The 11629-nt window shown below is 31.3% G+C and overlaps 1 protein-coding gene across 1 annotated transcript in view; it reads left to right on the top strand.

Annotated features, from left to right (window-relative positions):
• Positions 1–11629, top strand: part of LOC117178215 (protein retinal degeneration B) — an 85616-nt gene that overhangs the window by 37950 nt on the left and 36037 nt on the right. Inside the window, exons 12-15 of the mRNA XM_033369522.1 lie at positions 2471–2872; positions 5309–5595; positions 9207–9359; positions 9439–9701. Of these exons, the coding sequence (XP_033225413.1) occupies positions 2471–2872; positions 5309–5595; positions 9207–9359; positions 9439–9701 (1105 nt within the window). The remainder of the gene's footprint in view (positions 1–2470; positions 2873–5308; positions 5596–9206; positions 9360–9438; positions 9702–11629) is intronic.

Genomic DNA, 11629 nt, shown 5'->3' with positions numbered 1-11629 from the left:
CTACCTCTTCTTCTTCTCTATCTTACCCAAAAACGCCATCTCTTACGCAACCGCCCTGTTTACCCCTCTTTTATGCAATAATGCCTCCATGCTTATCTCACTTCTTTCCACCCCCTCCCAATCCTCCAAGCAGTTTTCCAACTTCGCATAACCTTTCCTACATAATTCACACATTGTCTTCTTCCTAGAAAGCTAGAACCTATTAAAACCACATACTGCATTCTCTCCCTTGGCATAATCCACCCATAGTTCCCATTGAACCTTAATCCTCTTAGTTTGTCCTCCGCTGCTTTCTCTCTCCATGCCGTTACTCTTCACCACCTCATACACCTTTCTCCGTATCATTTCATCCCTCTGCAGTCAATTCCTTCTACACTACCTTTATCTTTCATCTGCCCATCCCCTCCCCTGTTCTCCTTCTCCCACCAACACTCCCTAACGAGATTACCTGCCGTCTCTTCCAAAAATGTCTCCTTATACAAACACTCCCGATTCCTTATTAGAATCCTTAAACTTGTTCTCCCCGTCACCCTCCTAACAATATAATTAGTTATATTCCTTGCCCCCTCCCCCAGTGTCCACATTACGTACGTTTTTTCTATCCTGTTTGCCTACTCACTTTCCTTTCACTCCCACACCTACACCCCATACAGTAGCACACTCAATATTAGCGAGACCACCAGTTTCATTCTCCTTCCAAAATTATCTGCAATTAACTTCTTTCCCAAGCCCCACACCTGCTTCATTATCACCTTTGCGCTCCTCACTCTCTCTTTTAATGACCATCCACTCTCCCCTTACTCCGAATCAGGAAGCCCATGTGCACAAAATCGTATACCTCCTGCACCACCTTGCCCTTCCACTCTCTTTCCTTGTCCCTCCCACCTCCTTTCCGGAACACCATAACCTTGGACTTTTCCGCATTAAACTGTAACCGATTCTTATCCAGGCATCTTTCCAACCTCTTCAGTATCTCCTTTAAGAACTACTCATTTTTGCCGGCAACACTATATCATGTGCATACGCGAGTGACCACCTCATAATCTTTTTTACCCTAACTCCTCGTACCTCTGAAATCCGCTTCCTCCTCTTACTATATCTGTTGTCTCTCCTCATACCTCCCTTACCCTCCAAAACAGGCCTCTCACTACTTTCCTTTCCTCCATCGCTCCTACCCGGACTGAATCCCCCTTCCCTTCTACCCATCTCCTTCACTCATTTACCCTCCGATAGCCTACCCCCCCCCTTTTATTTCTTTTACTTTTCCATCCTGGAAAAAGTACGAACGACGGACAAACCGACCGACGGACACCCGGCTGAAACTATAAGCTTTTATGTCCGGGGCTATGAAACCTAAAAATTAATCTTTTTTAGGTTTCATAACCCCGAGGCTACGGGTCCGAATCAAGTCAACCCCGGAGCTACGGAGGGTATGGATTATGAGAGGTGTGGGGATGTGAGGATGTGGGTCGAAGGTGGTAGGTTGAAGGGGAGGGAGAGTCTGGTAAGTAAGGGGATTGTGGTATGGGGAGATGAAGTAGGGGAGGGAGCGATAGGATCGGATAGAACAGGGTAGGACAGGAGATAAGCTTCAGAAGAGGGTTAGGAGGAGAGGGGATTTTAACATCTTATTTGACGTCCTAATAGGCTATGTAGCCCTGTTTTGTACGTGCAGGGTACAGAAGCGAGTCACAGGTTTCGCTAAGATTTCGGATATACATAAAAGATTTCACAAAGAAAATCAACAAAAATTTCAACGATTACCTAATGATTTCACAAAAATTTCGCATAGATTTAAAAGACCTCACAAAGACTGTAATCATTTCTCAAAAATTCACAAAGCTTTCAATAGTTCCACAAATATTACCAAATATTTCAAAAATATTAAAAATCTTTCGCAAGATTTTTAAATACTTCAAAAAGATTTCAATAATTTCCCAAAGATTTCAGATATATTTCCAAGATTTCACCAAGTTTTCTATTATTTCACAAAGATTTCATATAGATTTCATAAAGATTTCAACAATTTCCCAATGATTTCACGAAATCTTCAAATCATTCACAAAGATTTTAGATAAATTTCAAAGATTGAACGGAGATTACAATGATTTCCTAATAATTCCACAAAGATTTCAGATAGGTTTCAAAGATTTCCGAAAGACTTCAAATAAATCGCAAAATTTTTAGATGGATTTCAATGATTTTCTAATGATTTCCATAAGATTTAAAAAAGATTTAAATAATTTCACAAATATTACCAATATTTCGGAAAAAATGTCAAAGATTTGACGAAGGTTACAATTATATCTCAAAGATTTTACAAAGGTTTGAAATATTTCGCTGAGATTTCGTATGATTTCCAGTTCCGACTATCCGTTGAATTTAATCATTGGATTGCCTGTGTCCCCTAGGGCTCCGTTCCCTCTGTTAGGGGACCTACTTTCATTAATTTTTTCATTTTACTTTTCAGTCTGAGTCCATACAGTTTCGACATTTCACCTTCGTGTATGGACACAACACAAGTGACACACGACACCATCCCCATTGGAGCAATTCCCCTCCTAGCAAGTTCAAGTTCCGACTACCAAGACTCTGTGTCTAAAGTGATAACCGTCGCAAACCAAATTTACCACGACTTCATCAAAAGTGAAGAGGGCAGAGGCTTTTGTGGTCAAATTTGTTTTATAGCTGATTCCGTGGGATCGATTGTAGCCTATGATGCCCTGTGCAGGACTACCCAGTACCAGTCCAGAAATGGGAGTGAAAATAGTATTTTAGAAACTGACATTCAAGGGTTAGATAATAACGCAGGTGTCGAAGACGGCAGACACTTATCGGCTCCTTCTCCAAGAAGGAGATCTTCGTCCACGAGGTATTTTATAGATTACTATTCCAGGGATCACAGCAGCTCAGTAGTTCAATTTTAGGTAAAAAGGGGAATATTTTCCAAAATAGAGAATAAAAAGAGCTTTTATCAGTTAAAAGCTCTCAGATGTCCCCTCAAATCATTCTTCATAAAAATGAAAAAATTATGAAAGTAAAAATTGTTTAAACACGCAGTTCGCTAACATGTGAAAAAAGGCATATAAAAATGAACTTCAAATTATTTAAATTTTGTTCTACGGTTCTCATATACGCTATTTTTTGGATATTATTCTCGATTTCCAAAATTTTATTTCTAAAACCACGATTAACATACTCGTACTATTCTCTAATAAGTCAAGTTACGTATTTTAAATTCAAAAGTGAATCAAAATTCTTATTTATTTATCGCAGCTTTCACAGTTATTTCCCTATTCCCCTCTTTTCCCATTTTTTTTTCGTTTTTCCACTTAAATTCGAACTGATTTAATAGAACCCAATAAAAAAATCAAATTTTTTCTTTGAAATTTCATTCCTCCTGATTGAAAAGTCTACTATTACATTTTTGGTTGAGAGTTCACCTTCTTTAGTTAGCAATTTTATTATTTCATTGAAAATTGAATTATTTTTTGAAAATTACTTTTCTTCTTGAAAAATTATTATTTTTTACTGAAAATTCAACTTTTTTCTAAAAAATTCGTCTTTTTAACTTGGAAGTTCAACAATTTAGCAGCAATTTTATTTCTTTCTTGACTGAAACATATTATTTGGTTGAAAAATGAACTGTGTGGGTGCAAGTGAATTTTTTTTTCTTGCAGATTTTAATATTTTATTAGAAACTCATCCTTTTTAGAATGAATACAGCTTTTTTAAATTTAAATCTTTTTTGTTTGAAACTTCAATTATTACATTTTGTATTAAAAATTCCTCTTTTCTGTTTAAAATGCAACTAATTTGTTAAATATTAAATTTTTCGTCGAAGATTCATCATTTTAGTAGAAAGTCATCCTTTTATTGAAAATTTCACTGTTTTGTGAAAAATTCTTCTTTTTGACTTGAAATATAAACAATTTGGTAGAAAATGTAACTGTTTTTTAGAAGACTCGTCTTTTTTGCTTGCAAATTAAACATTTTGGTTGAAATTTTTTTTCTTGTCTAAAAAATCTTCCCTGAATAAAAATTCGTCTCTTTCTTTCAAAATTAAACTTTTTTTTAGAAAACTCCTCTTTTTTGCTTTAACATTTAACAATTTGGTAGAAAATTCAACTATTTTATTCAAAATTAATTTCTTTGTTGTCTTTATTGATTGAATTCACCTGTTGTTTTAACTTAAAATTAAAGTCTTTTTAGGTTGAAATATGAAGTATTTTATTTTTCGTTAACAATTCATCTCGTTTGTTTAAAAGTTGTGTTTTTTAGTTGAAGAGTTAATTTTTAAATGCAAACATTTTGTTAAACAGTCATTCTTTTTCTTGAATATTCAAATATTTTATTAATAATTCAACTTTTTCTTCGAAAATTATTTTTTTTCGCTTGAAAATTAAACAGTTAACATTTTTTTTTTATTTGGAAAATTTTTCTAAGATGAAGATTCGTTACTTTGGTAAAAAATTTCACTATTTCTAGTAAATTCATCTTTGTATTAAACTTTTTTGTCATTCAAAGTTAAAAATTTTCTGTTCGACATATTACCTATTACATTTTTCGTTAAGAATTCGTCTTGTTTGTTTAAAACTTATATTATTTAGTTGAAAAGTTAATTTTTTTTAATTCAACCATTTTTTTAATTTAACAATTTTGTTAAACAGTCATTTACTTTATTAAAAATGTATCTTTTCGTTTGAAAATTAAACTACTTTCTTTAAAGTTAATTTTTGTTTACGATTCATAATTTTAGTTAGAAATTCATCTGTTTAATTGTAATGCATCTCTTTTGGTAGAATATTAATACTGTTAGTTAAAACTTCATGCTTTTCGTTCAAAATTCAACAACTTGGTTAAAAATTAATCTATTTTTTTTTTTTAATTCAATATATTTACTTGGAATATTAGGAGTTTTTAGCGTTTCATTTTGAATTTAATATTAGTGGCTACAATATTTTAATTTGAAAAGAATTTATTCCCCTATATTCGTATAAAATTTCCTTCTTTCTCCCGTTTTTAAAGGCTGTTAACTCTCGGAATCATCTAAAAGAATCTATTTTAAAGCGTCTTGTTTTCCAATGTCTTGAATTTCTGTTTATTACAAATAAAAAAAAAAGGGAAAAATAAGGACAAAATCCTCGATTTAAGGCGTTTTACGGGATTTTTCAAATATAGAGGGTAAAATTCGGGGAAAAGAGGGTTTAATTTAAAAAGGGAACGGGCTGTGATCCCTGCTATTCAAATTCCAATCTAAGTTTTATTTGGTAATACTGACATCTATGAATTTCTTTCTTTCTTGTAGCGATCATTCCCAGCAGTGTAAATTAGAGTTCGAAGTAAGCGAATTTTTCATGTTCGGAAGTCCTTTGGCACTTGTGTTAGCTTACAGGAAAATATCCTCTAATGAGGATAAAAATAGTAATATTCCGAGGCCAGCCGTTAATCAAGTGTACAATATGTTCCATCCGACCGATCCAGTAGCTGCCAGATTAGAACCTTTAATTTCGGCGAGGTTCTCCGGTCTGCCACCTGTTAACGTAGCAAGATATCAAAAATACCCGCTTGGGAACGGACAACCTTATCATTTACGTAAGTTCTTTTCCATCAATCTTCGGTTGCTTAAAATTTCTGGCTTCAAAATTCGATGTCATTTTCAGGATTTCCAGGTATTTTTTTGGAAAAAATTCCGAGTCAAGTTAAAAAAAATCTAATCTATTGTATCTAATTCAAACACATTCTGCTGGTCGCAAACTAATTTACCGTCAATTTCTTGTAAAATTGGGTTCGTTTATTAAAAAGGGGCTGAAGTAGAGGTTTGGTCAAAATGAAACTAAATACTCAAGAAGGGCTTATTAAATATCCTCTACTGAATTCTGGATTAAAAATGTATTAATAATCTCTGACGAATCTTTGAATTTATTACTAATTATGATGAACGATGACTGTTGAAAATGGATCTAAGTCATTTTCAAAATATAACTTACGATAATTATACCAAATAAAAAAATAACAATTTAAAAAAGAAATAAAGAGCGCGGGAAGCTATATAGCCCCCCCCCCCCCCAATTTATTTGAATCCACGAAAAAATAAAGCCTTTTTTTCTTAAATTATATTTAGAAGTTCTGCAAGTCCTATGAAACTTAACACGTATTTCCTATAAAAAAATGTTTCAAGTTGATATTCATAATTTCTCTTCACAATTATCCACAGACTACGAATCAAAATTTACTTTTCAAATATTACCCCCATAATAATAAATTGAGTTTACCAGAAGTCATTATTTAAATTATTTACTATTATTTTGAACCAATATTCTTCTAGAATAATGGTAGAAAATTTCCGTTTTTTCTAAATATTTACATTTTTGTGCACTTTGCAATTAGATTGAGGTAATAATTAATTTAGCTAATAACATAATTTTTTCAAACAATTAATTATTATTTTTTATAATATATATTTTTAATAATGCTAGAAATATGATGTTTTCCTGACATATTTAACTTTTGGTGTACTTTTTACTCAGAGCAAGGTAAATAATTCATGCTATTTAACAAAGTTAATTGCTTAAACCAATTATTATAGTTTATAACCATTTTCTCATATAGTAATACTAGATATTTGCGGTTTTATAAAACTTTATACTTTTTGTCAACTTTTCACTTAGAGCTCGGCAATAATTAATGTAACTTAACAAATATAATTTCTTAACTAATCTTTATTGTTTATAAATATCTTCTTCTCTTGTAGTCCTAGATTGTATCTGTTTTGCTACAATTTTTAACTTTTCTTTCACTCTGCAGTTAAGAACAAACAATAAATATTAATATTAATTTAAACAAAAAGACTCTTAGTGACTACTTCAAGCAAAATTTATATTTAATGTGATACATATATACAATTTTGAAGAACGTTTCAAATATCTGTTTTATTTCAGAAAAATATATTCACAAAAAAGAAAAAAGATTGTTTAAAAAATGATTCTCTCTCATGTTTACTTTTCATAACAAAAAAGCCAAAGGAAAGTTAAAATTTTCAAACGACACCGCAAGTGTCTAATATTATAAAGATTGGAGCTTTCTAACATTATTCCAAGAAAATATTATTACAAATTATAATAAATTATTTAAACAAATATTTTTGTTTATTTGAATTATTACTTTATTTGAGATGAGAATTATGAAAAAATGGAACATTTGAGCAAAAAAAACTAACTTTCTAGCATTATTAAAAAAAATATGATTGAAATAATAAATTGTTGAAACAATTATGTTTGTTAACTTAAATTAATTATTACCTCACTCTTAGTGAAAAGTGTGAGTGAAAAGTTTGAGCATTTCAGATAATTGGTCACTTTCTAACATTATGCAAAGAGAATATCATTAAAAATAATAATAAATTGTTTAAACCATTATTTTTGTTCATTGAAATTGTTTATTACTTCAATACAATTGAAAAGTGAGTAAAACGTGGAAAATTTTAGAAAAAACTGCAACTTCCTAGCGTTATTCTTAGAGAATATTATTATAAATAATAATAAATGATTTAATTAAGTATTTCTGCTAAATATAATTTATTACCTTCTCGCTCTAATTAAAATATGGACAAAAAGTAGAATATTCCAGAAGAAAACCGCAAGTTTCTAGCATTATGCAAAGAGAATATTATTTTAAATCATAATAAATTGTTTAAACAATTATGTTTATAAACTTGAATTAATTATTACCTCAATCTAATTTAAAAGTGGACAAAAAGTTGAAAATTTGAGATAAAACCAACTTTTTATTATTATTCTAAGATGATATCATTATAAATAATAATAATAAATGGGTTAAACAACTATTTTTGTCAAATTGAATGGACTATTGCCTCGCTGGAACTGAAAAGTTAAAAAAAAGTTTAAAAATTCGGAAAAACTGCGAGTTTCTGAATCAATTCTAGGAGAAATTTCCTACAAATAATAATAAATTGTTTAAAAAATATATGTCATCATCTAATTATCAACATAATGTAAAACGTTATGCATTAGAAATAATTTTTTATTAGAAAAACCGCAAAACATCATAATTATCGCCAAAAACTCGAAAAACCCCATTTTTAATACATGGGCTTTTTTGGGACCCTATAAAACAGACTTATGGGGATGGTACTAAAAAATCCATTTTTTATTCGTATTCTATGGTTAAATGTGAAGATAAATGTTGACTTTCAATTAAACTGACCTAATAATGACAATTCTGAATTAATTTTACAAAAAGGTCTTTTTTCTTATGGGAAATACGTATGGGGCTTGCAAAATCTCTAAATATAATTTTTTGTAAACATATCTATTTTTTGTAGATTCAAAAAAAAAAACTGGGGGCGATATGAATTAAAATTCGAAAAAAGTTGAACCACCTTATTCAACACCCGTTAGAAGAGAATAAAATCAAACTTTCTAAAAAGTCAAATTCCATGAGGAAACTAGGATGCTCTCCCCTGGGTTTTGACTTGTTGAAATTTTTAATTTTATTGCCTTGGAAAGCAAATGAGCACTCGAACGTTGGTAGATTTTTTATAAATGTTTTTATATTATGATTTAAAGAAAATAAAAAAAAAGTCAAGAGATAAAAAGAAGAAAAGGTGGAGGTTGCCTTCTTTTTCTTTCGCCTTTTTTTTTGTCTTTTTGAATGTGAATGGAGACATTTAAGAGTATGTTGTCCCAGTTTAATTCTTGGATTCCTAGTTTTTTTATAAATTTTCAATCATTCGTATTCAAATTTGAATGTTGGAAATTACAGAGCAATTTAAATTTGCATTTATTTTGAATTTAATTTCTTAAATTTTAATGATAATCATATGAAAAAATGAGAATGACAACGGGATAAGTACCGTGTGAGGTTGGTACTTTGATACATTTAAAATAACGTATTTGAGGTGCAAACTTGAACTGATCCTTATCTAGTTGTTATTCTTATGTATTCATGTTATTTTTATCAGAAAAAATCAATTAGTATCAATTAGAAAATTTAAAATGCGTAAAATACATACAAAAATTATTATTAAGACTTTAAAGTAGGTGCGAATGAAAAAAATCCAAGTTTTTTTTTTAAATCCATGTTGTTTCCAGATTTTCCAGAAATTTTTTTAAATGTCATGACTTGTAATCGAAAAAATAAATAGGCGTATATTTAAATTATAAAAATTGATTTTCTTTTTTCAGTGGAGGCAATTCAGTCTAATCCGCATTTCTTCAATGAAGGTCTGAATGTCCCCAATGCGACCTTTTCCACAATGAGGAGGCTCTCAGATATTTCTATCCAGAGCACCATGTCAGGAATGATTGATGCCGTTCCATTACAAGCTGTTTCTGCTCGTAAATATCAAAATCGAACATCAAAAAGTACTTATATTGTGACTCTAAAATGTAAATTTAAACCCATTTTATATTCCAGTGACGCAAAAATGGTGGGGAACGAAGAGGATAGACTACGCTTTATATTGTCCCGAAGGTCTCGCCAATTTCCCCGCGAACGCGTTACCTCATCTTCTGCACGCGAGTTACTGGGAATCTTCTGACGTTATTGCATTTATTTTGAGACAGCTGGGCAGGTTTGACCTGCCTCTACTTTCTAATGAAGAAAAAGAGCTCACTAGCTTCCGTCCTGGCCAACCGAGAGAAAAATGGAACAAGAAACGTACTTCTGTTAAATTAAAAGTATGTTTTAATTTATTATTATTTTTATTCTGTTTGCCTTGTTCGGCTGGTCCATTGAAGTTCCGTACCACTGTCGTTAAAAACGCGGGTCAGCCTCGCTACTTACTAAAGTATCATTCAAGTCCTTTAGAATGAGTTTGGCCAGGGGAGAGGAAAAATGCCGAAAACCACCTCCCGTGTTCAGCCAGTATGAAATATCAAACCAGACAGCCATCTAATCGATTTTAATGAAACTTAGTTAGATTTTATAGATTTATGGGCAATATGTTTACACTTTTTAAATTTGAGACCGACTTTCCTTTAAGGGCATGTGATACTTAGAAAAATGTCGATTTTACCAGTTTTAGGTTCCGACGGCTTTTTTTCTTTAATAATGAATATTTTGTCTTAAAAATTTGGGACATGATAGCGACCATGCTAACGGACGTCCCCATACACTTTTTTTTGGTTTAATTCAAAAAAGTTTTAATTTAGCAAAATCTGATTAATTTGCATAGCGCTTAGGAATTAGTATCGATTTTACCAGTTTTAGGTTCCGACGGTTTTTTTTTCTAGAATAATCAATATTTTGTCTTAAAAATTTGGGAAATGATAGCGAACATGCTAACGGACGTCCCCGCACACTTTATTTGTGGTTTTTTTTCAAACAAAATTTGATATCGCTAACAACGTGTGTACATTTGGAGGTTATGTATGTTACAATTATCCTGTGCGTTACTTCCAATCTACACAATATTTTTGGCCGAAAACTTTGGGCTTGCAAATAAACAAAGTAACTAATCTCCCGGAACTAACCCTTTTTGCCGGCAATCAAAAAAGTTTATTTCATAAATAGTTTCCAGATTATCGGAAAGGCAGAGATGAAAAACGACGTAACCTCAAAATAATACATATGCATAAAATTTTTATTTAGCACAATACATTTTTTTTGTTATTATCCCTCAAAAAAGAGTCCGGAGACTCCGTTATGATATTTTATAGCATCTCCGACTTCAGTTTTAAAAAATTTAAATTTTTGTGGAAAAAAGCCTGGGAAACTGTAAGTATCACATGGGCTTAAGGGCATGTGATACTTAGAAAATTGTCAATTTTACCAGTTTTTGGTTCCCCCGGATTTTTTTCTAGAATAATAAATATTTTGTCTTAAAGATTTGGGAAAAGATAGTGCACATGCTAACGGACGTCCCCACACACTTTTTTGTAGGTTAATTTAAAAAAGTTTAAATTTAGCAAAATTTGATTTATTTGCATAGCGCTTAGGAATTAGTATCGAATTTCTGAGTAGATTCCCCCGGCTTTTTTCCTAGGATAAGAAATATTTTGTCGTCAAAATCTGGAAAATGATAGCGAACATGCTAACGGACGTCCCCACATACTTTTTTGTGTTTATTTTTCCAAAAAAAAAATTGATTTTGTTAACAACGTGTGTATATTTCGAGATTATGTGTGTTACAATTCTCCCAAGCGTTACTTCCAAACTACGCAATATTTTTTGCCGAAAACTTTGGACTTAAAAAATGAACATAGTAACTAATCGCCCGGAACTAACCTTGTTTGCAGGCAATTAAAAAAGTTTATTTCATCAATAATTTTCAAATTATCGGAAAAGCAGAGATGAAAAACGGCGTAATCTCAAAATAATGCATACAATTTTTATTTAGCACAATCAATTTTTTTGTTATTATCCCTCAAAAAAGAGTCCGGGGACGTCCGCTATGATATTTTATAGCATCTCCGAATTCAGTTTTAAAAAATTTTCATTTTTGTAGAAAAAAAGCCGGGGGAACTGTACACGATTGACCACACGACGAAGTATCACATCCCCTTAAATTGCAATATTTCCGACACTTTTTTGGGGTTATGATAATAGTTATAGATATTTCATGAAACAAGATGTTTTAAATAGAATATGGAAGAAAAAAAGTCAA

This window comes from Belonocnema kinseyi, chromosome 8, assembly GCF_010883055.1.
Source record: "Belonocnema kinseyi isolate 2016_QV_RU_SX_M_011 chromosome 8, B_treatae_v1, whole genome shotgun sequence".
In the NCBI taxonomy this organism is placed as follows: Eukaryota; Metazoa; Arthropoda; class Insecta; order Hymenoptera; family Cynipidae; genus Belonocnema; species Belonocnema kinseyi.
The sequence above is the reverse complement of the archived record's forward strand: the minus strand, read 5'-3'. Positions and strand labels throughout refer to the sequence as shown.